Source organism: Rhinolophus sinicus, chromosome 16 (genome assembly GCF_057876585.1).
Source record: "Rhinolophus sinicus isolate RSI-liver-muscle chromosome 16, RSI-T2T, whole genome shotgun sequence".
Lineage (NCBI taxonomy): Eukaryota > Metazoa > Chordata > Mammalia > Chiroptera > Rhinolophidae > Rhinolophus > Rhinolophus sinicus.
Window position 1 is genome coordinate 132625265 of NC_142516.1, and position 26351 is coordinate 132651615.

Genomic DNA, 26351 nt, shown 5'->3' on the forward strand with positions numbered 1-26351 from the left:
TTTGGAACTAGGACAGCAGAGCATAAGGTCGTGGGAACAGGAAGCAAAAATCTTGCTAGCGGGTCACTAGGAGAAATAGCAAGTGGTGCCACTCCCACTTGTACACCTTGATTCCTGGTCCCATGAGTACTGGCTACGTCAGGAACAGCACCATGTACCAGATGCTGATTCAGAGCCTACACAGCCTTCTGGAGAACCTTGCCCATTCCTGCAACCTCTTGCCACTAGCTGGCACTGTAACTGAGTCTTCAAAAGGCTTTCCCACCATTCCATAAAACCAGCCATAGCAGGATGGTGGGGAATGTGGTAAGACTAGTGAATTCCATGATCATGGGCCCATTGCTATACTGAATTTGTTGTTAAGTGAGTTCTTTGATGAGAAGCAAATCTGTGTGCAATACTGTGATGGTGGATAAGACATTTTGTCAATCCATGGATGGTTGTTTTGCAGAAGCATTGCAAGCAGGGAAGGCAATTCTTATTCAGAGTAAGTGTCTGTTCCAGTAAGAACAAAACTGCTCCTACCATGATAGAAGGGGTCCAATCTAATAAACCTATCACAAGGAGTCATATTGGGCACTCAGTGTTGGTCTCTGCTGCTGACATTTGGGCATTCAGCAGCAGCCACAGCCAGGTTGCTTTGGTGAGTGGAAGTCCGTGTTGCTGAGGACATGCGTGACCTCCATCCTTGGCACCATGGCCCCTTGCTTATGACCTCACTGGGCTGTGACAGTGATGACTAGGGAAGGAGGTTGACTGGTATCCACAGAATGGATAAGATAATCATCCTAATCCACTTTACTATATAAAGTCCTCGCCTGCGAGGTTACCTTATGGTGAGTGGTCACATGGGATACAAATATCTTCATGTGTTTTGCCCATAAAAAGATACCTTGTGATATCTTGGTGAAGGGAAAGATGATTAAGGTCCCTGCAAACTAAATTGTAACACAGGGCTGGAAAGTTGCCTTGCCCCTGAGAGAAGACATCGAAGGTGTATTGCTGGCCTTCTAGTTGTTAACAAACTGCTTCTGGTGGTCCTTATTGACCAATATGGAGAAAAAAGCATTTGCCAGTTCAATAGCTACATACCAGGTATCAGGAGATATGTTAATTTGCTTAAACAATGAAACCAAATTGCCACAGCAGCTGCAAAGACAGTTACCACTGGCTAAGCTCCTGATAATCCACGGTCATTCTCCAAGATCCATTTGTCTTTTGCACAGGCCAGACAGACAAGTTGAATTGGAATGTGGTGGGAATTACCACCCCTGCATCTTTCATGTCCTTGGTAGTGGTAATAATCTCTGCAATTTTTCCGCGATTATGGTACTACCTCTGATTTACTATTTTCCTATATGTAGAGGCAGTTCCAGTGGTTTCACTTGGCCTTTCCCATCATAATTGCTGTCACTCCTCAGGTCAGGGAACCAAACTGGGGATTCTGCTAGCTGCTATTATGTCTATTCCAATTATCCATTCTAGAACTGGGGAAATAACCCAGAAATAACCCAAGGAAGGGCTTGGGGAACCTTTGGGCCCACTGGGAGACAGAGCTGAGGTAAAAGTCCTTTGGTCACCTACTTCCGGAAGTCCCTAATCTGACTGGTAGACTACAATGACATTTGGGTCCCCCAGAATTAGTGTCAATTCAGAGCCAGTGTCCAGTAGTCCCTGAAAGTTCTTACTATTTCCTTTTCCATAATGCAGTTACCCACCGTAAAAGGCCATATGTCCTGTTGGGGACGATGTGAGAAAAATTAACTATACATTTTTGGCAGTGTATTAGGGTCCTCTACTTCATTTAAGGGGTTCTGGGTCTATAATATGGCTCAAGTCTGGGAATTGATTGAAGGGTTATGACTCAGTTTTTTTGATTCAAGTTAGACTTTTGTTCACTTGACATAGAACTTTTCTGCTTATACAGATATAGTAAGACTTTGTAGGCTTCCTATTTTTTCACGTCTAGGAACGCCATGATCAACTAACCAGTGCCATAGGCCTGTGCAAGTCAGACTTTGACTTTGCTCTCCATTAGGGTAAACATGGCCACCTTGCCTTTGCAGCTGAGTGCCTTCGCACTTACTTGGTCCCTGCCACTGGGGATCCAGTTATTCCCGTTGCATTTAGGTTTCCCAATTTAGTTACCTTAGTTCCCAATGTAAAGTGGCTTACAGAGAAGAGCAGTCACGGAGCTATTTAGGTATACTGGGGCTTCCCTCACAAATTTATTTCTCATCATGATGAAAAGTGTGTCTTCTGGACCCTCCCAGAGTGAGTGAGTAGGTCTGAAATGGCAGACCCACTCTAGCATTAAAACATTAACAATCTCTGTGAGTTCATGGATCTCTTTTCTATATTAAACCAAGGCAGGTCCAGCATTTCCATCTTGCTCACTGTGAGCTGCTCGTTGGTCCATGTTTCAGCACACCAGCCACACACACTGTTACAGCCCTGTCTAACTCCCCTTGGTACAACATTAAATGCAAAGTCTCTGCTCATATCAATAAATTTCACATGATTTAACTTAATATTTCTTCTACCATTATCCTACACCTTTAATATCCATTCTCCCATGTGTTCTCTAGATTTTCTGTGTATAAATTTGAAAATACAAGTGGTTCTCTTGGTGTGCAGCACACCTTCTCATGGGCCACACTTATAATGTCACCTTATAGGTCTAACGCAAAGAGGGGTGGTAGCGGTGAGTCCTGAGGCCACTCAGCATTGTCTTGCATGGTAACTTCCTCAGGGATGCCACTATAATTTCCTCAGGCCATGCAGGCTTAATCCCTTTAGATGGGAGTGGAGAGGCTGCTTCCTCTGGCAAAGAAGATGCATCATAATTTAGGGGCTCAGTGTCCCCAGCTTCATCAGGGTCTTCCCATACATCCCCATTCCAACTTTTTAGGATCTCATTCATTCATAATCAATGCCCTCACCTTAACAATTCTCATACTATGAGGATGGGAGTTTATCTTGGGTTGTAATTCAGCTACTTGGAGAATGATTCTGGGTTTGATTTTTAGCAATCTGAGCCCTGTCATTACAGGAGATAAGGGTCTTTTCAGGTCACACATGGAAGCTTTCAGGTTACTGATGCAGTGATTGAGCTGCATACCTCGCATACTTCAGCTCAGCCTTTTTCCTCACTATCTTGTCTAGTATTATCAGGAGCAATCAGCCAATCTCATTACACTCATTAGTTTGACAAAAAAGCTGGATTTATTTCTTCGAAGCGAGAGCTGTTGATTTTGGCCAGACTTCTGTTGTCTTTAATCTCTGTTGTACTCCTTACCTCATGGTGGGTAAGAAAGGCAGGAGGAGAGAAGACTAAGAATTAAATGGCACTAATTTATGTTAGTCAGGCTATGGGATAGAGTGGTAGATACCTGTCAACTTCTGATATATTTTGCAGGAATAGTCAGGGTATTCCAGACTGAAAAAGTGGTTACCGATAGGCATTTTAATGAACTAAATACTATTATTTACCAAAGAGAGGCCCGCAAAAAAGTCTAGGACTAAAGGAACCACAGTTACTTTTTTTCTTTGAAGACTATCTGAAATGTTCCTTTTTCGTATTACTTGATCCTCTGTATCTTTTTGCTCCAACTCCTTTCACCCCATATCCACTTTCTTTTAAATTAAACAATATGATATCAGATATGTAAGATTGGGAAGTGAATTTCCTATATTAAGTAGAAATCACAGGCATTTTGGCTTAAAAATATTTCCAAATAAAGTATTTTTAGGAATGTATAATTAAGTAGGAAAAAATGAACAGTAAGTAATACCTGTATAAAATAGAAGAAAGCAAGAATGGATTGATACTTTATCAGCTGTCATGGCTGTTTGTCAGTCTACCTAATTAGTAAGAATACCTAAATTAAGCATTCATATATGATAAATAAAAAACCAAATAATAGTAGCTGGCAATGTTTTCACCAACCTTTCCTGGCCTGACCTAACGAGAGGTGCAGTAGGTATGTGTTTGAGAGCAGTGACAGTGACTATTGGTTTTAGTTTATAGTTTCATCTTGATTAATGACATTTCTGTGAGTGTTTGAGTGTAGGCTAACTTTTAAGTACAAGCTAAGCTTCATTTTTGCAGTATAAAATGTAGAACAAAAATGTTTTATTTCTAAGGCCTGAAACTTTTTCAGAGGTGTTGAGACAGTTCATCTGGGTATATGGACTGTCATAGGGACTGCTTTTATTTCTGAATTAAATTGCTGTAATTTTTATTTTATTTTTTTTATTTTTGATGTTACAGAAGCCAAGGCTGCTCCAAGAGATTGTTTCATTGATGTGAATTCTAAAGGTGACAGATTTGGCAATTGTGGTTTCTCTGGCAATGAATACAAGAAGTGTGCCGCTGGGTAAGTGCTGGTGAGGTTATAAAGGAATATGAAAGATTGTACGACGTCATCTCTAGTATCTTTTATAACTCCTTGTGATTGCTGACTTTCCCTTAAATAATTTTCAGTTACAGTTTTGCAACAAAAGTCTTCAGAGAAACTGAATAGAACAGTAAAATAAGTCATCCCCAAATAAACACTCTACCGCTTTTTCCTACCTCTCATTAAAACATTATGCTGTTAAATCCGTAAAGGTATAGAATTATTTCTGGACTTCATTAATTTCTTCTAGCTCTATATAATTTAAAAGAGACAAATTAAAACATTTGCTTGTACAAAATTAATAATATTAAAAATTATAAATGAGAAGAAAGTCATTCATAATCTCAATCCATATATATTTACTAATTTCAGTGTCTTTTTAAAATTTCTGTGCACTATACATTCACACACTGTCATCCTACATAATTGGAATAATTCTATAATGCTGTGCATCTCTTCTTCCCACTCCACCTCCTACTCTACCAGTTAAGCTAAGCAACAATGCTTACTAAGTATTGTTGTGAAACAGTGCTTACTAAGAAATAACAATAATGACCTCCGTGTCGCTAAATCCAACAGACATTTTTAGGTCTTCATGATACTTGACCTCTTAGTAGCGTTCAACTATGTTGACCATTTTCTCCTTGAAGAAACCTCTTTCCTTAGCTTTTCTATAGAATGTTCTTGTAGTATTTTTTTTGTGTGTGTTTCTGGATGCTCCTTTAATGTGTTTACTTGTAGGTTCATCTCTCTCTATCCAGCCACTGAATGCTTCAGTTATACTGGCCAACCTGTGGCCCTTCTGCCACAGGGCCTAGGCACATGCTGTTCCTTCTGCCTGGCCCGCTCTTCTCTCTCCTCCAGATCTCAGTTCAAGTATGACTTCTCTGAGGAAGACTTGCTCAGATATCCCTCTTATAGATGTTCTCAATACCTTTCTTGAGGCTATATAGAACAGAGTAGATCGAGGGAAGTTAAAAAAACAACAACAAGAAAGTATTTCAAAAGGGGATATGAACATAACTGTTCTGACTATCTTGTATAGTTTCAAAAGTAGTTGTAGATGTAAGTTCTCTTGCATTTATATAGCACTGTTTTGTCTGGGGAAGTCAAACTATTATTCTTATAAGTTTTTAGTATATTCAGATTCCATGAGACTATTTTATATCCAAACCACTGCCTTAGTAAGAACAATTATTTGATAATTATACTGCCTTAGAATAAGATAGATAATTTAATGTGTAATTTTCCAGATAAAAGGAAGACCAGATATAAAACCAGTTCTAGGCATAGTATTGTCATAATTCTTTTATGGTGTTTAGAAGAGACCAAGGAGGAGTCTGTCCTACAGTTTGGGGAGACTAAACCCATGTTGACTAACATAATTAGTCTAAATCAAAGTGAGAAAAGTAGCAAGTTGAAGGTTGAAGGAAAAATGAACTGGTTAAAAAGTTGTATGCTTCTTTTTCATTGAGTATTTTTATGTTGTGTTTCCCTTATTCATAATATTTCTAATGTACATTGTGATTTCTCCTTTGATTCATAGGTTATTCAAAGTGTATTGCTAATTTTCAAATATATGGGAACATTCTGGCTGTCTGTTTGTTATTGATTTCTAGTTTAATTCCATTGAGAATATGCTGTGTATGGTTTAAGTTCTTTGCAATTTATTGATATATAAATTATTGCCCAGCATATGGTCTATTTTGGTGAATGTTCCACGTGCCATTGAGAAAAAGTGTAGTCTGCAGTTGTTAGATGTGTTAATTTAATTAATGGTTTTATTCAAATTTCCTATGTCTTTTGGGTGTGTGTGTGTGTGTTTTATCTGTTTGTCCTTCAATGTCTAAGAGAGGTGTGTTAAAATCTTCAGTTATGATTATGAAGTTTTTAGTTTTTATTTTGCCTTTTAGTTCTATACAGTTTTGCTGTATATGTTTTGAATTTGTGTTCTTAGGTGCATATGTTATTAGGTGCATGTACATTTAGGAATGTTATGTCTTCCTGATGAATGGACAATTTTATTATTATCAAATTTTCTTCTTTATCTTTGGGATATTTTTTGTAGTGTCTTTCACAGTTTCATTTCCTAATGACTAGTTGGTTATCACCCTTCATCACTAAACTGTAAAGTCCAATAACACATTCAACTATTTGTTGAATGAATGAAGGGACAGATGTTATAGATAATGGGTGGAAAAATCAGTATAACTGATTGAATGAACTGAGATAAAACATTGGGATAAGTGGATTATGCTGACTTGGAGAGAATTTGCTAGACATTCCTTATCCTTGTCTTTAACCTGGTTTTGTTTCCATAATTTTATGAATATCCTGATGAAAATATAGAAACTACACTTATGAAACTTACAAATTACTGTGTAGCTGATTTGGAAACATTTTATAATTGTTTTATAAGAATATCTAATAAGGATAATGTAATATAGTCATTAGGAATACACATTTGAAGTTACACTCTCTGAGTTTGAATGCTCTTGTAACCACTTAAGATCTCTGAGACTTTGGGCAAGTGGCTTCAGTTGCGTACCTCATTTTTCTCTTCTGTAAAATGGAGATAATAGTGACACCTATTTCCAAGTGTCGTTTCGAAGACTGAATGAGTTGATGGATGTTAGTATTAAGAAGAGTTCATTGTAGGACTCATCCTCATCATCACTGTCCTCATCACTATCTTTACAATCATCCTCATCATAGAAAATGTCTAAAATCTAGAAAAGTGTAAGGAAAGTGATCACATATGGCCCTACCATCCAGAGATACTTTGTTAAATTTGTGTTGTATTTCTTTCTCATGTGTATATACATTCATAAACGTATATGTGCATCATATGTATGGATATACACACAAATACATATGTGTACTCAGAAACTCCCATATACATATACGAATTGCATAGTATAATTTATATTGTTTTATAAATCATGTATTCATTTCCACTATATGATATTTGGTGGACTCCAACAGATGTTAACTGAGGTCTGCTTTATGCTATGCTTTGTTTTAGAGGTTTTCATATTTAATTTCAACCAAATATGTGAGATAGGCATTGTTATTTATCTCTTATTTTTCAGATGAAGAAACTGAAACTTAGAAAGTTTAATTAAGCACTTTACTCAGATTACCTAGTGAATAAATGGCGACATAAGAATAAATGCACATTTGGGACAAAATGACTAAGTCTTGAGTACAGGATAGAAGGAACAGGAGACTTAATAGTAGCTTATACAAAAAGTAAATAGAGGTTTTTAACTAATGATAAGTTCAAGGGCATCAATAATGCGCTGTAGTTACATATTGATGTAACTTACCATAAAAGTTTCTATAATCTTGGGCTTAATAGAAGTACAATATCTAGAATAAAGGAAATGTAGCTCCGCTGTGTTCTTCGCTTGTCAGGCTGTAACCAAAATTTCATGCTCCACTTTGAGCACTATGCTTCAAGAGGCAATGAAACAATCTGGATCATATTTAGAGGGGAGTTTCCTTGTTGCATGAGAAATGATTGTAGGGTATAGCTCTGGTGAAGTATTTAGGAACTACATGATAATTGTCCTAAAATAGCTGTCATGTGCAAGAAAGAAAAGACGTTACTTGTGTGGTTTCATGTGGAAGATGTGGGACCAATGAGGAAAAGTTATAGGGAGATAGGTTTTTAACTCAAGAAGTAAAAGAATATTATGCTAGCTAGAAGGGGAATTTTTAGGAGGTGGTTGAGTTAGAGGAGTTGGAAAACAATATACTATAATAACTTGGTAGTGATATTATAGAGGAGATTGAAGGATAGGATAGGTGCTTAGATCAGAAGATAATCAAGTAATTAGGAAATTTCAATACAGCATCATAAGAGTTGGTGTTAAGTACTTACTGTGTTATGAAAGGATGTAGGAAGGGGATTTGACGGACACAGCCTTGGTGAATTGAGTTATGAATTGAGTCTTTAAGTAACTAAGAGTTAGCCAAGCCAAGAAGGTTGGAGTCCTTTCTTAGTTATTTTACATTACAGAATCAAACTTTCTGCTTACCATAATTCTGTTAGAAGACACAGTTGATTTTTGGTATAGTTCTATTATTTTCTGGGTAATAGCATTCTTAAAGTTATATTTATTAAAAAAACCTTACTAGTTTGACTTTTTTGATCCCTAGACATAGTAGTGAAGAGGGATTAGGTGTGGGAAAGAAAGGAGCACCAGCACCACCCGGTTCCTTACTGATTTGCACCTTAGCATCCACTTACCCCTTTTCTTCTCTTCCCTGCCCTACTTTCATCTCTGTTGTTCTCATGTGTCTTCTTTGTTGAGACTCCCTTCAGCTAAATGGCAGTAAACTCTCTTGTCTGCATAGAAATGTGTAATTTTTCTTTTGTATCTACACCGGGTGCATTTTATGTTTGCATTACTTTTCTCTCTTTATAGGAATGCTTTGTGTGGAAAGCTTCAATGTGAGAATGTACAAGAAATGCCGGTATTTGGAATTGTGCCTGCTATTATTCAGACTCCCAGTGGAGGCACCAAATGTTGGGGTGTGGATTTTCAGCTAGGATCAGATGTTCCAGATCCTGGGATGGTAAATGAAGGCACAAGATGTGATGTTGGAAAGGTAATTAAAATGTTTTTGTTTACAAAGTAAAATTTTAAGAACTTATTATACTAAGCTAAGTGGATTTCTTTTCTGATTATAAATCTATATTTATTATAGAGATTTTGAAAAATACAAAGCCTCTAAGAACAAAATTAAGAATAGCTATAGTTCTATCAAGATGTCGTCATTAGAGGTCATACCTTATAACCTATGGTTTCTATGTTACAGTATTCTGTGCATATTTCTCTCCCCTATCAATGTACTATAATTTATTAGCCAGTCTGCCATTATTGCGACACTTAGGTGATTTCCAGGGTTTTGGGTGTGTGTGTGTGTGTGTGTGTGTGTGTGTGTGTATACGTTTGTTTGTGTCTCTGTACTAGAAATGTCATAGTGCTTGTCCTGCCTTGGATCCCTGCTATCCTGACCATAGCTATTTAGATCAGACAAGAGCCAAGAGTTAGCCAGCCCCTGACTTAATGCCAGTGGTTCCATATGAGAGGATGAGCTAGGCCAAGCTCCTTTTTTTTTTTTTTTTTTTAATATGTAATTAAAGAAGGGTAATTAAGACTAAGGCAGAAACTGTAAGAACTCTTTGAGGGATGACATGAATTAGGAGCAGGGCTAGAAGGATTATGGCAAGCTTCAACCATTTACAAGAGATATAAAGGAACAGGATTGTTGAGCAAGTTGAAGAAACCACCTCAGAGGTGAATAGGGGAGGAAGAGAGAACACATTTGACTGATTTTATGACACATGAAAAGATAGGTGGACTCTCAGGTTACCTCAATTGATACCAAGTTTTCAGTTCCAATTCTGTCCCGTACTTAGAAAAAGACCCTTATATTTTTGTGCCTGTCCTTGCCACTACATAAACTCGACTGCTTCAGTTATTATAAACAATGCTAAGGGACGTGGCTTTCATAAATAAAAATTTCCGAATATCCTGATTGTCTTCTGAGGTTAAACTACTATCATGGTGTACATACTTTTAAGGTTTTAGATACAGTTTTGCCAAATTTCTCTTTAGAAAAGTTTTTACTCGTTTATCTTCTAACAGTTTCCAGTAAGTGTTTTAATTCTGCATATTATAGTCAAGATTAACTTCTATTGGTTTAAAGCTTTTTATTTTACTCTTTTTTGATTATTAGTGATGTTGGTATTTTTGGTCCTATATATTTATTCCTTCCGTTGTGAGTTTTTTTGCTGATGTTCTTTTTCTAAAAATTAGTGTGTTTTTCTTATTGATTTTATAACTTGACTGAGAATGCATCTAGCTTTCCAAGGTTATATATGATTTTAGCTATCGGCTTGGGGTAGATAGTAGTTTTCATTTAATGGAGTATCCTTTTAATTCTAACTAATATGAATAAAAAAGAATAGATTTAAAATTTTTAATAAATTTGACATTTTATAAGTAGTTTTTTCCCCGTAACCAATTGATGTGCTGGGTTACATTAGTAAATTCCCTAAAATTAAATTATATTCCTGGTGCAAACACTAGTAATGTTGAATTTTTCTTTAGATATATTCCTGGCTTCTATGTGCTGGTGAATATACTCTTGTATTTCTGAAGCTGTATACCTAGGATTTTTTGTTGTTGTTGAATTTATGAAATTTTACTGTATGGATTATAGTCAGTACTCTTAAGTCTCACAGAAACTCAGATAAGACTGAATTAAAGCATAATAGGAAATTTATTGATTCAAACTACAGAATCAAATAAAGAGATTTGGAACCCAAAAGCCCAGATAAAGGTCCTGCAATTCCTTTCCTGTATCTTTCATGTCTTTTTCTCCCTTGTTGGCTCCCCTCTGCCCCCAGCTTTTTTGAGATACAATTGACATATAACATTGTGTAAGTTTAAGATACAATGGGAAGATTTGATACACATATACAACTTTGTGAAATAATTACCACAATATGGTTAGTTAGCATATTCGTCACTTCACAGAAATAGTTATTTTTTTGTGTGTTGGGAGAACTTTTAAATGTACTCCCTTAGCAACTTTCCAGTTTTTAATCCAGTATTGTTAACTATAATCATCATGGTGAGTAGTAGATACTCAGAATTTACTCATCTTATAGCTGGAAGTTTGTATCTCTTTGAAAAGAAAGTCAGTGGCAGCAGCACTATAACCCCTTTCTGGAACACCCCTGAAGGACAGTGTGGAAGAAAATTCTCCCAATGGATAGAATTTCGAGCAGTGCATTAGGTTATTCTCTTGGAAGTTTGCTTAGAAGGAGAAATGGCCAGACATGCTTTACATACCAGTTCATTCCTGGAGGGGACCCATCCTCTCCTTCATTTAAAGGGTTCTGGGTCTGTAATGCGGCTCAACTCTGGGAATTGGGGCTTGAGCCCCAATTGAGGGCTCAAGGGAATTGAGGGCTCGTGACTCAGTTTTTTTGATTCAGGTTTTTTTCTTGTTCACTTGACCTAGAAATTTTCTGCTTATATAGATCTAATAAGAATTTATTAGTAGGCTTTCTATCTATTTTACTTTTAGAAGGACCATGATCAACTAACTAACACTATGGTCTATGAGAGTCAGACTATTCTTTTTTTAAAAAAATTTATTGGGGTGACAATTGTTAGTAAAATTACATAGATTTCAGGTGTACAATTCTGTATTACATCATCTATAAATCCCATTGTGTGTTCACCACCCAGAGTCAGTTCTCCTTCCATCACCATATATTTGATCCCCCTTACCCTCATCTCCCACCCCCCACACCCTGTACCCTCTGGTAGAGTCAGACTATTCTAATTGTCGCTTTGACACTGCTCTCATTGGTTTGACAGTTGGGGGCTGTCACTTGGCCCCTGTTACCCTAGGATCCGAATACTCTGATTGCATTTCAGTTTTCTCTTTCAGTGACCGCAGTTCCCATTGTAAAGCCTAGTCTACAACAGAGAACAGTGATCACAGAGCTCTTCAAAGATGCTGGGGCTTCCCTCACAAATTTATTTTTCACAGTCATGGTGAAATGTGTGTCTTCTGAACCCTCTGAGTGACTGACTAGGTCTTAAATGGCAAACCCACTCTAACATTCCAATCTCCCTAAGCCTTTCAATTGTTTCTTTTACCTTAAACCAAGACAGCTCCAAGATTTCTCACTCACTCACATGGGCTACCTTTTGGTCCATTTCCATTTCCAGCCACTTAACCAACACACTGTTACAGCTTTTTCTAAATTTCCAGCCTGCAACATTAAATGCAGAATCTCTACTTAGTAAGCCCATATCAGTAAATTTGGCCTGATCCAACTTTATGTCCTTCCACCATTATCCCACACCCTTAATATCTATTCCCATACATGTTCCCTAGATTTATGTCTGTATAAATTAGAAAATTCAAGTAGTTCTTTTGGTCCCACTTTGTACCTCACCTTTAGAGTCCTGCTGATACTTGAGTCTAGTTATAAGTCTAGAAGCAAAGAAGTGTGGTAGGGGTAAGTCCTGAGGAGAATCAACATTGTCTTGCGTGGCAACTTCCTCAAAGGAGGCTATTAGAATTCTCTCAGGCAATGCAGCAGTAATCCGATTTCTTAGGAGTAGAAGTATCTCTATTGAGGATTGGGAGGGAGGCTGCTTCCACTGGCAAAGAAGACTCATCAGAAATTAGAGTCTCACTGTCACAGCTTCATCAGGGACTCTGACACATCCCCACTTCAGCTTTCAGGATCTCATTCTTTCCCAATCAGTGCCCTCACTTTAAATGTAGATATCCTGTGAAGCGAGGAGTTCGACTTGTACTGTAATCTCTCCAGTTGCAGGATGAGATTCTGGGTTTGATTTTTCAGAGATCTCAGCTCTGCTGCTACAGGAGGTGAGGGTCTCCATCAGGGCACACATAGAAGTTTCCAGGTCATATGTGACTTAATTGAGCTGGGAATTCTGATTTCTGAGCTCATCCTTTTCTTTCCCCACTTTGTCCAACAGTATTAGGAGTAACCAGTCAATTTCATATTTGTTAGTTTGACAAAACGTTCAAAAGTATCATATACAGTTACCCAGATCTTGATTTTATAAGTGTTGATTAGGAATAACAAATGGTGATACTTTGCGTATCTCTATTGCCATGTTGCACCATGGACTATTGATACTTTCTTTACTATTGGAAATAGAGTCATTAACATCTTGAAATGTAATTAGGTAAGAGAACCAATTCCATAAACACAGGAACCCATTTAGAAAATTCATGAGATCAATAGATAGATAGATTATAAATAATTGACTCACATAATAATCATGGAGGCTGACAAGACCCAAGGTTTGCATTTGGGAAGGTGGAGATCCAGGGGAGATGATGGTGAAGCTCCAGCCTGAGTTTAAAGGCCTATGAACCAGGAGAGCTGATGACAGTTCTAGTCTGAAATCCAGCAGGCTCAAGGCCCAGGAAAAGCCGATGTTTTAGTTCAAGTCAGGAGGCAGGAAAAACCACAGTCCCAGATTGAAGACAGTTAGGCAGGTGTAGTTACCTGTTACTCGGGGGAGAGTCAGTCTTGTTGTACTATACCAGCCATCAGCTGGTTGGATAAGGCTCATCCACATTGGAGAAGCAGTCTACCTTACTCAGTTTGTTGATTTAAATGTTCAATTCACCAAAAAACATCCCCGCAGAAACATCCATAATAATGTTTGACCACATGTCTAGCACCCTGTGTCCTTTACATATGGACGCATACAAGTAATTATCACATTCAGGTATTACAAATTAATGAAGTTCAGAGTAAAAATATGACTTGGGAAAAGCATCCATAATAGATGGTGGATTGTAATATTTATCTTCCTTATCTGCAAAATCCTCTCAGAATGTAGAGGAATAAATTCCAAAGTGTTAAATATGTGAGATTTCATCAGTAGACAAAGCTGTCCACAAATTTTGAAAAACTGAAAGAGGACAGAGAGTAGTTCGATGTAGTAGTAGAACCTACAGCTTACAGTGCAAATTGATAGGATGTGAACAAGAGACTGTACCCTAGCCTGGCAGAACCCTAAACAAATCGGTGATTTGAAAATAATGGTTATAGCTGAGAGTGAGGTGAATCATGAGACTGAAAATGGAATTACTTTTAGTCTACTAGTGGAGAAGCTAGTCTCTTCTCCTATCTGTCTGCTTGTTTTATCCTGTCAACAAAGCATCAGCAACCATTTACCTAGTCCTCTAGGTTGGAGATGAGAAGGTAAGAATTCTGATGTTATATTTGGTCATCCTATGAAATACCTGTCTCCCTAGCCTAACCCTAGTACATTGTTCCCCTTCATACATTCTGAACTATAACTGAACTATAGGTCTGTTCTTACATAAAGTTAGATAATTCTCTGAGGAAGCTGAACAACCGAGACAAAATGAGAGACAAGATAAAAGCCTGTGAGGATCAATTGAAGATTTTAAAATTCAACTAATTTAAATTTCTAATTCAGAGAAAGAAAACAGAGAAAGTGGACAGTTATGAAATTTCAGAGTTTGTGAAGAAAATTAGCATTAGATTCCAGAGACAAAACAAATAAACAAATAAGCAAACAAAACTCCCCAAATAGGTCATATATAAAAGAATGAGATTGAGAACCAAATTCTGGAAGACAGGGAGTTTCTGAAAGATTCTCAACCTAGAATTCTGTACCCAGCCAAAGTATAAATCAAGTGAGAGGGCACAATAAAAACATTTCAGAGATTCAAAGGCTTAGAAAATTTATCTTTTATTTATGCTTTCTTAGGACATCATCTAACTGTAATGTTCCAGCAAATGAGGAAGTAAACCAAAGAGAAATAATTTTAATTTAGGACATAGAAGTATGTCAAAGAGAAATTCCAAGATAATAGCTGTGTACCAGGCCAGGAGAATAACCAATTTAGATTGGAGCAACGAGGCCCTGTAAGGAGGTTTCTGGAAAAAAGGAAATTATATAATAGCTTTTTTTTTTTTTTGAGGGTTTGAATGTTTATGTGGCAACATCCAATTGTGTAAGAAGAAAGACAAGTGTTAGGTGCAGTAAAAACAAAGGCTATATAAGAAAGAAAATATACTTAGTACTTAGCTTTGAAATCAACAGTGTTTCTTCTTAATTGTTGGCAGGGGATACCTATTCCCCACCTCATTGTTTCCTCCAGGAAGAACTTCCATTAAAATAGCATTCATGGGTTTTTGAGTACCTAAGCCAAATGGCTAAATATGAGGCCCCAAAAATAACAATTTGGCATCCAGCCTTTGTGAGAGCTGTGGGATCCAGCACCATATGTCAGGGGACCTGGAAGGAGTCTTGTCCCCTGTGTGTCAGGTAATAGGCATACAGACCTCAGTCCTGGATGTGGACCCTGCAGTGGCCTTTGCTTGACTCGAGCCCTTCCAGGCCCTGGGAAGCCTGGAAGCCCCTGCAAAACAACATCATAAACAATCACCCACGGATAAGAACTTTTGCAGAAGTCCAGATTTCTAGTGGAGAAATTCCAGCACAATGTTGAAGCAAAAAAAATATTAGTTGAACACAATGCAGAGGGTAAGAGGAACAGTTTGACTCTGCGTGCATCACCCTTCACCCAACATGGCCCAGCTTAGGGCCAGGAGAGATCTTTTCAGCCTGTGATTACTGCCAAGGGCGAAAAGGAGAGCAGCTGAATGAGCACCCAGCTGCCTTAGCTCTGCAGAGCCTATTCTCTCTTAGCCCAAACACAGTACTGACTTGTGATCTGCATGGCTGAGGGGGAAGAAGAGGCTGGGAGAGGGGCGTAGGACCCTTGGAAGATAGTAAAAGGATGCGGATCCTGCTAACTGTATAGCAGACTCCACCAAGAAGCCCGCCCACAAGTGGCTGGGGATGCCTTGCCTTTAGATCCCTCTAAATGGCCCAGGGACACTACCTAGCACTTTGTGTGCCTTACCCAGACACCCCCCAATCCTGTGGCCAGCACCTGTATACCCTCCCAACAGTGGTAGCAAGAATGAGCTTTTGCAGACAGCTAGTGAGCATGCACAGAAAGCCAGCCAGAATCTGCGAGACAGAGAGAAACAACAAACTTGAGCTTTTAGCACCACCCTTGGGAAAGCAAAAGGGAGTTGTCAACACTTGGCTTGGTGTGTTGCAGAATCAAGAAAAGGCAGTAAGCTTAAGAATTCTGCCACAAGAGGGACCCAGAAGTATGGAGCAGGCATATCCAGAGAAGGTCTGAGAAAGTCTCAGAATCCCTAGTTGGGCTGAAGGAAGGTAGTACTTCTCTCATGAAAGCAGTTAATAAAGACTGGAGGAGTTGACTCTTGCTTCAGATGTGAAGTCAGCCATCCAAAACTTCAGAAATATGAAAAATCAAGGAAACATGACACCACCAAAGGATCACAATAATCTGTCAGTAACTGACCCCAAAGACAGGTTGATCTGTGATTTACCAATAAAGAACTCAAATAAATAGCTGTTTTAAGGAAGCTCAGTGAGCTACAAGAAAATACAGAAAGACAATTTAACAAGATCAGGAAAAAAAATACATGAACAAATGAGAAGTTTAACAGAGAGAAATCATAAAAAAGAATGAAACAAATTTTGGATCTGAAGAATACAATGAAATGAAAAATAGAACAGAGAGTATCAACATCAGAATGGATGAAGCAGAAGAATCTGTGAGTTGGAGGACAGGAACTTTGAATTTACATATTCAGAGGAAAAGCAAAAAGAATGAAAAAGAGTGAAGAAAGCTGGTGACTTATGGTATAACATTAGAAGAAACAATTTGAGAATTATCAGAGTTCCAGAAAGAGAAGAGGGAGAAAGGGCAGAAAGCTTATTTAAGGAAATAGTAGCTGAGAACTTTTAAAAGCTGAGGAGAGAATTGGATATTCAACTTCATAAAGCAAATGGGTCACCAAACAAGCTCAATTTAAAGAGAGCCTCTCTAAGATGCATTATAATAAATCTGTCAAAAATTAAAGAAAGAGAGAATCTTAAAAGCAGCAAGAGGACAGACATTTGCAACTTACAAGGGAACCCACACAAGTCTGTTAGTGGATTTCTCAGCAGAAATCTTACGGGTTAGGACAGAATGGGATGATATATTATTCAAAGTAATGAAATAAAAAAGTGCCAATGAATAATACTCTATCTGGCAAAGTTGCTCTTCAGAAATGAAGGAGCAGTACATTCCCAGAAAAATAAAATCTCAGGGTATTCATCACCATTAGAGATGCCTTACAAGAAGTACTGACTCCCTTCAGCTTTAAAGACACACATAGGCTCAGAGTGAAGGGACAGAAAAGAAAGTACTCCATGCAAGTAAATACCAAAAGGGAGTACGGGTAGCTGTACTTATATCAGACAAATAGACTTTAAACCAAAAACTAACAAGTGACAATGAAGGTCATTATATAGTGATAAATGGGTCAATTCATCGAAAGGATTTAACAGTCATAAATATTCATGCATAGAACATTAGAACAACTAAATATAAGATTTAAAGGGAGAAATAAGACAGCAATACAATAATTGTAGGTGACTTCAGTGTCTCACTTTCAACAATGCATAAATCATCAAGACAGAAAATCAATAAGGAAACACTGGACTTGAACTATACTTTAGACAAAATGGGCCTAACAAACATATATAGAACATTCTATCCATCAGCAACAGAATGTACATTCTTCTCACGTGTACATGGAACATTCTCCATGATAGATCATATGATAGTTCACAAAACAAGTTTTAAGAAATTTAAAAATATTGAGATCCTGCCAGGTATGTTTTCTGACTATAATGGTATGAATCTAGAAATCAATAAGAGGAAAGCTTGAAAGTTCACAGATAGGTGGCAGTTAAACAACACACTCCTGAACGAACAATGGGATATCAAAAATATCTTTAAACAAACAAAATGGAAACAAATAAAAAATTATGGGATGCACCAAAAACAGTTCTAAGAGAGAAGCTTATACTGATAAATGTATACAGTAAGAAAAATGAAAGATCTCAAACAACCTAACTTTACACTTCAAGGAAATAGAAAATGAAGAGCAAACTAAGCCCAAAGTTAGTAGAAGGAAGGAAATAACAAAGATCAGGGCAGGTAAATTAAACAGAGACCAGAAAAACAGAAGAAAAGATAGAAGAAACAAGACCTGGATTCTTGAAAATATAAACAAAATTGATAAACCTTTAGTTAGACTAAGAAAAATAGAGAAGATGCAAATAAAATCAGAAATAAAAGAGGAAACATTACAATTGATACCACAGACAATACAAAGATTCGTAAGAGATTATGAAAAATTATATGCTAACAAATTGGATAACCTGGAATAAATGGATACATTTCTAGAAACATACAACCTACCAAGACTAAATCATGATGAAATGGAAAATCTGAACAGACCAATAACATAAAAGGAGATTGACTCAGTAATCAACAATTTCCCAGCAAAGAAAAGCCTAGTACCAAATGGTTGAACTAGTGAATGCTACCAAAGATTTAAAGAATTAATGCCAATTCTTATTAAACTCTTGCAAAAACTCAAACAGGAGAGAACATTTTCAAACTTGTTTTACAAGGCCAGTGTTACCCTAATACCAAAGCCAGATAAGGGCAGTACAAGAAAAGAAAATTACAGTCCTATATCCCTGATGAATGTAGATACATAAATTCTCAACAAAATATTAGCAAACTGAATTGAAGAGCACATTAAAAATATCACACACCAGGATCAAGTCTTATTTATCCCTGGAATATAAAGATAGTTCAATATAAGCAAATCTATAAATATATACCACATTAATACAAGAAAGATAAAAATTGTATGATTCTCTCAAGATCCAGAAAAGGCATCTGACAAAATATGACATCTGTTCATGATAGAAACCTCTAAACAAAGTGGGTATTTAAGGAATGTACCTCTACAAAATAAAGGCATTATCTGACAAACCCACAGCTTACATCATACTCAACAGTGAAAGGTTGAAAGCTTTCTTCTAAGACCAGAAATAATATTAATACAAGAGTGCCCAATCTCACCATTCTTATTCAGCATAGTATTGGAAGTCGTAGCCAGAGCATTCAAGATAGGAAAAAGAAAAGGCATCAAAACTGTAATAGACACTGTCTTTGTTTGCAAAGGATGTGATCTTTTATATAGGAAATCCTATATACTCCACTGAAAAACTGTTAGAACTAATCAACGAATTTGGTAAAGCTGCAAGATACAAGATCAAGATTTGGCAATCAGTTACATGTGTATACACTAACAATGAACTATCTGAGTAATAAAGAAAACCATGCCATTCACAATAGCATAAAAAAATGAAATACTTATGAATAAATTTAACCAAGGAGGTGCAAGATTGTCCACTGAACACTACATGACTGAGGAAAGAAGTTGAAGGAGACACAAACAGACATACCTCGTTTATTGCGCTTTGCTTTATTGCACTTTGCAGATATTGTGGATTTTTTTTTTTTTTTTACAAATTAAAGTTTGTGGCAACCCTGAGCTGTGCAAATCTACAGGCACCATTTTTTCAACAAGCTAAGATGATGGTTAGCATTTTTTAGTAATAAAGTACTTTTTAATTAAAGTCTTTACATTTTTTTAGACACAATTCTGTGTTATTACACAATTAATAAACTACAGTATAGTGTAAATATAACTTTTATATGCACTGGGAAACCAAAAATTCATGTGATTGCCTTTGTTGTGATATTCACTTTATTTTGGTGGACTGGAATTGAACCTGCATATCTCCAAGGTATGCCTGTAAATGGAAAGATATCCCATGTTTATGGATTGGAAGAATTAATATTATTAACATTTCCACACTACCCAAAGCCATCTGTAGATACAGTGCAATTCCTATCAAAATTCCATTTGCATTTTTTACAGAAATAGAACAAATAATCTTAAAATTTGTATGGGACCACAAGGATGCTAGATAGCTAAAGCAATCTTGAGAAAGAAGACCAAAGCTGGAGGCGTCACAATTCCTGATTTTAAACTATATTACAAAGCTATAGTAATCAAATGGTATGGTATTGGCAAGAAAACTAGACACATAGACCAACAGATCAGAATTAAAAGTTCAGAAACAAAGCTCTGCCTCTTTGGTCAACTAATATTGGCAAGGGAGCCAATACTCAATGGAGAAAGGATTATCTCTTTAATAAGTAGCATTGGCAAAAGTGGATATTCACATGCTTTTAAATATTTTATGATATTGGACCCCTATCTTTTACCAGTCACAAAAATTAACTCACAATGGATTAAAGACTTCAGCATAAGACCTGAAACTGTAAAACTCCTAGAAGAAAGCATAAGGAAAAAGCTCCATGACATTGGTCTTGGCAATGATTTTTTTTGATAAGACATCAAAAACACAAATATCAAAAGCAAAAATAATTGAGATTATATCAAACTGAAAAGCCTCTGCACAGTAAAAGGAATAATGAACAAAATGAAAAGGCAACCTATGAAATAGGAGAAAATATTTGCAAATCATATATTTGATAAGAAGTTAATATCCAAAATATGTAAGGCACGCATACAACACAGTAGCAAAAAACCAAACATTAAAAAATGGGCAGAGCATCTGAATGACATTTTTCTAAAGAAGACAATGAATGGCCAACAGATACATGAAAAAATGTTCCACATCACTAATCAGGGAAGTGCAAATCAAAACCACAATGAGATATCACCTAATCCCTATTATATAAGCTGTCATAAAAAAGACAAGAGATAACAAGTGTTCATGAGGATGTGGAGAAAATGTAACCTGTGTGGACTGTTGGTGGGAATGTAAACTGCAAGAGCCACTGTGGAAAATAGTATGGAGTTTCCTCAAAAAATTGAAAATAGATCTATATGACCCAGCAATTCCATTTCCGGGAATATATACCCAAAGGAAATGAAAACAGAATCTTATGTTGATAGCTGCACTCCCATGTACATTGCAGCATTAGTCACAATAGCCAAGATACGGAAACAATCTAAGTATCTATCAATGCATGAATGGATAAAGAAAATGTTGTATATAGTATATACAAAGGAATATTATTCATGAGAAAGAAGGAAATCTTGCCATTTGAGACAACATGGATGGACCTTGAGGGCATTATATTAAGTCAGATAAGTTAGAGAAGCAAATACTGTATCATCTTACATATGGGATCTAAAAAAAGCGAATTCATAAAAATAGAAAGTAGAATGATGGTTGCTAGAGGCTGGAGGGTAGGGTAGTGGAAATAGGGAGATATTGGTCAAAGGGTACAAACTTCCAGATATAAGATGAATAAGTTCTAGGGATTTAATATTCAGCATGGTGATTATGTTTAATACTGTTATATACTTGAAAGTACTAAGAGAGTAGATCTCAAATGTTCTCACTACAAAAAAAGAAATGGCAATTATGTGGAATGATGGAGTGTTAACTAAGCCTACCGTGGTAACCATTTCACAAAATACAAGTTTATCACATCAACATGTTGTATACCTTAAACTTATACAAACAATGTCATATGTCAATTATATCTCAATAAAGCTGGAAAAAATAAATAACACTCTCAGCCTAAGCGTGTTCCTTCACTTTGCTCCAAGGGACGCAAAGTGATTGATGCAGTTGATGAGTTTGGGAGAAGACACTGGGCATGAGTGGCTCAGTCCCTTCTGTCTTCTCTTTTCAGATCTGCCTGCCTGCAGAGAGGGTGAATTCTGGTCTGCTCTCTCAACCATGCAGTAAATTTAGCAGGGCAGGCTCTGCTTCTGTGGGGGGAGGCCTGTGGTTGTCCAGAGCAGCCTGTGACTAGGCAGGTAAGTTTGACTTTGGGATGCAGTTGTAGGAAGCCCATTTCGTTGTTTACTTACATCATGTTAACTGCTTTGTTGATGATGATACTTTGATCTCCAGTTGTCAGCCTCTCCTGTCTCCTGTCACCTAGTTCTGAACTTGCTCAGATAATAGTAGCATGTAATGTACTGAGTCGATAGTATCCCAATATTATGGGGTAACTATTAAGTAATGTTTAGGTTGAGAAGATTAAGGAGGGGCATTTGGGTTTGTATTAGAAAATGGAATTCTTATCTATCATAAAGAACGTTAATTGATAATGTCCAAAATAGATAAGTCAAGAAATAGGATACTAATTTAAAATAGGGAGGGAATTACCAGATGGAAATGTGGTTGCCTCTAGACTGCTAGACTGGCAGACTAGATAGAAATGGGTCATAGATTTATTTTATCATAAACACTTTTAGCACTATTTGAATTTTTACCATGTGTCTATATTATTTTGTTTTAAAAAATTAAAAATTGAAGGTCAACTGGTCCTCTGTTCTTTAGAAGTGATTTTGGAAGTGTTCTCTCAGTGTGACAGACTAGTACAGCATTGATGTGTAGAGACTTTTGTTGATATTCACAGGCTTGGTGAATCTACAGTGGGAAGAATTCATGACAGTAGTGATATACTTTATTGGAATGCTAGATTACTTAAAAATTTACTTGTTACCAAAGTTATGAGATTTTAAACAAAATATGCCTTTTTCTTTCCCCAAAATATGATATAACACAAGGCAAAAGCATTACTGACTGTGAACATGACTCTTTGCTTTGGAAATTGGGCATGTTTCAGGTTTGGTGCTGGGTTTAATATGTTTGGTCATTTCTAGGAATGGAAGAAACATCCATGTTTAATAAGTTGACTCTGTATATTCATTTTTTGATAAATGTTCTGAGTGCATTTGAAGATAACATATTCTCACTTATAACACGTAGTGTTTGATAATTATATATTCAGATCTTTCACTTTCTTATAGCATTGTCTACAGTTTATTTTTTTAGTAGAACTGAACACTCTTCTACATTTAATCTCACCTACTTTTGTGGATATTTCTGTGGGTTAGATTTCTAGTAGATTTTTTAAAATTAAGGGATATATACATTTAAAATTTTATAGACACTGCCAGTTTACCTTTCAATAAGGTGGTAACAATTTACATTCCACTAATTTTGTATGAAGGTGTCTTATTTTCTTCCACACTCTTGCTAACACTGTATGTTATTAATCTCTTTAATTTTTGACATCCTGATTAAGTGAAAAGAAGCCTCATTATTTTAGTTTGTATTTCTCTTCTTGTACATCTTTTTATATCTTTATTAGCTCTATATATATTTTTTTCTGTTAAGTCCACTTTCATATTTTCCATTTTTTTGTTGGGATGTCATTTTGTTATTTTTAAGGGTTACTCATATATAAAGAATATTAACTGTCAGTTATGTCTGTTGTAAATATTTTTTACAGTTTGTCATTTGTTTTTGCCATAAAGAAATTGAAAAAAATCATTCAATTTTGTCTTTTTTGTCTTGGTTTGTCTTGTTTTTGTATCCCAATGTAATATAAATATTCTGTTTTCATTTTGTATTTTTATAATTTGATTGGGCTTTGGCTTTTATTGGCACAGTGTAGTTTATTAACATTTCATCCTATTTCTATGATCTTATTTAATGCTGTTGTTAAATGATTTTTTATAAAAATGTTTCCTAGTTTGTCTTCCTCTCACTGGATTGCACAAATTGTATGTTTGTGGTGTGTGTGTGTGTGTGTGTGTGTGAGTTCAATTTGGCAGTTACATATATCTTTTTCTTTCCGTTGTACTACTTGTTTTTTTATAGCAAGAAAAACACATTAATATATTTCCCTCACCAATATTAATAATAATAGTGTCTACTGATTTGTCCCATGTAAGATGTATCACTATGACTTTCAAACCCTCACAGACCTTTTCTTTTGTTGGAAAAATATTGACTTTAAACTCCAGGTTAGTACTAACAATTATAGGTATAAAGCCTTTTAACTTTGCATTTTATTATGTTTTCTTGCTATGCCAACAACATTTATGCACAAGGATAGCAAATGCTTGGTATGTGTACCTATACTGACACACTGATGGAACCAAACACCAAACATTTTGTGTAGCCATAAAGTAGGATAGCTTGGATCCTGTCCTTTCCGGCCTCTCTAAAGGCTGGACTCTGGCTGTCTGAGCTGGCTGACAGTTTGGTACTACTTCAGACCTATATTCTTTATATATTTACTCAACACTTAGTGCGAAAGACTTGTAAAGGGAGAACTCTTCAGCTTCTTTTTTTTGTCTCAGGTAGTTCATCTTTGGCTCCAAACTTATGTCCTGAAATCAGTAAATGAGAAATTTTGTATCTTCATCTGCCCTACTTCATGTGTGGTGGTTGTTGGTGGTGGGGAGTGGGGAGTATTGGAGAAGATGGTTTTACTTTACCATTCCAGCAGTTTATCAGTTTTTTTTCCAGTTTGGTTTTACCCATTCTACATAGTAAAACACTGCCAGTCAGAACACCCTTTTCCACTGAGAGCTTGGAATTTTTCTGTCCCTAAAGTAAAACCTGCCAGATAGTAACACATTTCATCTTATTTCTGTGATCTTCTTTAATGTTTCCAGTGTTCACTAAATCACTTATGAAAAAAGACGTCTTCTTTTAGCTGAATATGGCAGCTATTGGAGACTATTTCTTCAAAAGATGTATGGATGTATGAAAAAAGTATTTTGAAATCCTTATCCAGGAGAAATGAGTGTATGGAGGACAGGAGAGGAGTGAGTGACTTATTACTGTGGAATCTTCTTTAGTTTAAAAAGTTTTAATCATGTGAATATATTTCTTATTTAAAAACTAATTGAAATTATTGGAGGAAACATAATTTGGGGATCCTTTGACTCTTCAATTCTTTTGAAATGTATGTAATTTTTAGAACAGTTGTAGTGCTATCAATTGATATTTCATTATTCTCTAATTGCTCTTTATTTCATTAGAGCATTTAAACATCTGGTTTTGTGTAGTTGGTTACCTAATATTTTAGAATAGCACTCAATAATCTTCACAAAAAGTTTAATCTTTTCTTCTAACATCACAAAAGAGCAGTTTTTTTTAAAAAAATAAAGATCAATTTTCCAGAAAACTGAAAAAATTCTGGTAAGTTTTTAGTTGATTCCTTTAGTTCTTTAATTTAATATTTTTTTTCAGATAATGATACTTTTTATAGGTTTTTCACTATTTAGGACTCATTTCTGTTTTGTATCTCATTGTATGAACTAGAATTTCTGAAAGTATGTAAGACAATTTATTTTTAGTAGTGCTTTTAATAGAAATCCTTGTATTATTTCATAATTAATCATGATACTTTTTTAAAAATTAAAGTTTATTGGGGTGACAATTGTTAGTAAAGTTATATAGATTTCAGGTGTACAATTCTGCAATACATCTATATATCACATTGTGTGCTCACCACTCAGAGTCAGTTCTTTTTCCATCACCATATATTTGATCCCCTAATCATGATACTGAAAGGTAGGTTTCGTCTTATCAACAGAATGTCCTTGTTTTCTTATTTTTGAAAGAATTTTAAAAATTAAAATGTGTTTCAGGTTCTATTGAATGCTATTTTGATGTTTTAATAATGACAATTTATGCGAGATATTATAGTAATACATTTCCCATCATTGAGGCTTTCTTGGTATTAGCTGAGTCTGGCTTCTTTTGATTTGAAAAAAATCCATTTGTGAATATTTTACTTAGGTTTTTCGCATCTGTATTTGTATGAAAGGGTAGATTATAATTCCATCATTGGTCTTGGCTTTTGTGTCATCTTTGTCCTTTTTAATCATTAGTTCTATGTCAATTAATTAATTTCACTTATTTTTCTACCTTTGCAAATATACAATATGGTAATTAACTATTCCTTAAAAGTTTGAAAGTGTTCATCAATGAAATAATTGATACCCAGATCTTTTTTTCTGGCTAGTTTATTAATATGTCCTTTTTTTTTTTTTTTTTTAACTCAATTACTTCATTTTTTTCCCCCTTCAGATCTGTAGAAACTTCCAATGTGTAAATGCTTCTATTCTGAATTATGACTGTGATATTCAGAAAAAGTGTCATGGACATGGGGTAGGTAATATTTTCTTTTGGTTTGTTCATGGAAGAAGTGCTAAATAATACGGATTTCTAGTTAGGATTAAGTGAGTTTCCAAGATTTTTACATATTGGGGGAATTTAGATACGGGATACATTTTTTATTCTTAAAAAGAGTGTCTGTGGATTTGCATGTATTTAATCCTTCTCTTGGTTTCCATTCTAGAGTACATAATTTAGAGCAACATTCACAATTAACAAAAGTGGTATTTTGATTGTTTTGAAGGTATGTAATAGCAATAAGAATTGTCACTGTGAAAATGGCTGGGCTCCCCCAAATTGTGAGACTAAAGGATACGGAGGAAGTGTGGACAGTGGACCGACATACAATGGCAAGTAATATAGAAGTAAATGAGTGTGCTCTCCCAGTGGCCTCTGTCAA

At 36.0% G+C, this 26351-nt stretch overlaps 1 protein-coding gene across 1 annotated transcript in view; it reads left to right on the forward strand.

Moving 5' to 3' along the window:
* ADAM9 (ADAM metallopeptidase domain 9) overlaps nt 1–26351 on the forward strand; it is a 98169-nt gene that overhangs the window by 56353 nt on the left and 15465 nt on the right. Inside the window, exons 15-18 of the mRNA XM_019748146.3 lie at nt 4274–4379; nt 8834–9017; nt 25865–25945; nt 26196–26301. Coding sequence (XP_019603705.3) covers nt 4274–4379; nt 8834–9017; nt 25865–25945; nt 26196–26301 — 477 coding nt within the window. The remainder of the gene's footprint in view (nt 1–4273; nt 4380–8833; nt 9018–25864; nt 25946–26195; nt 26302–26351) is intronic.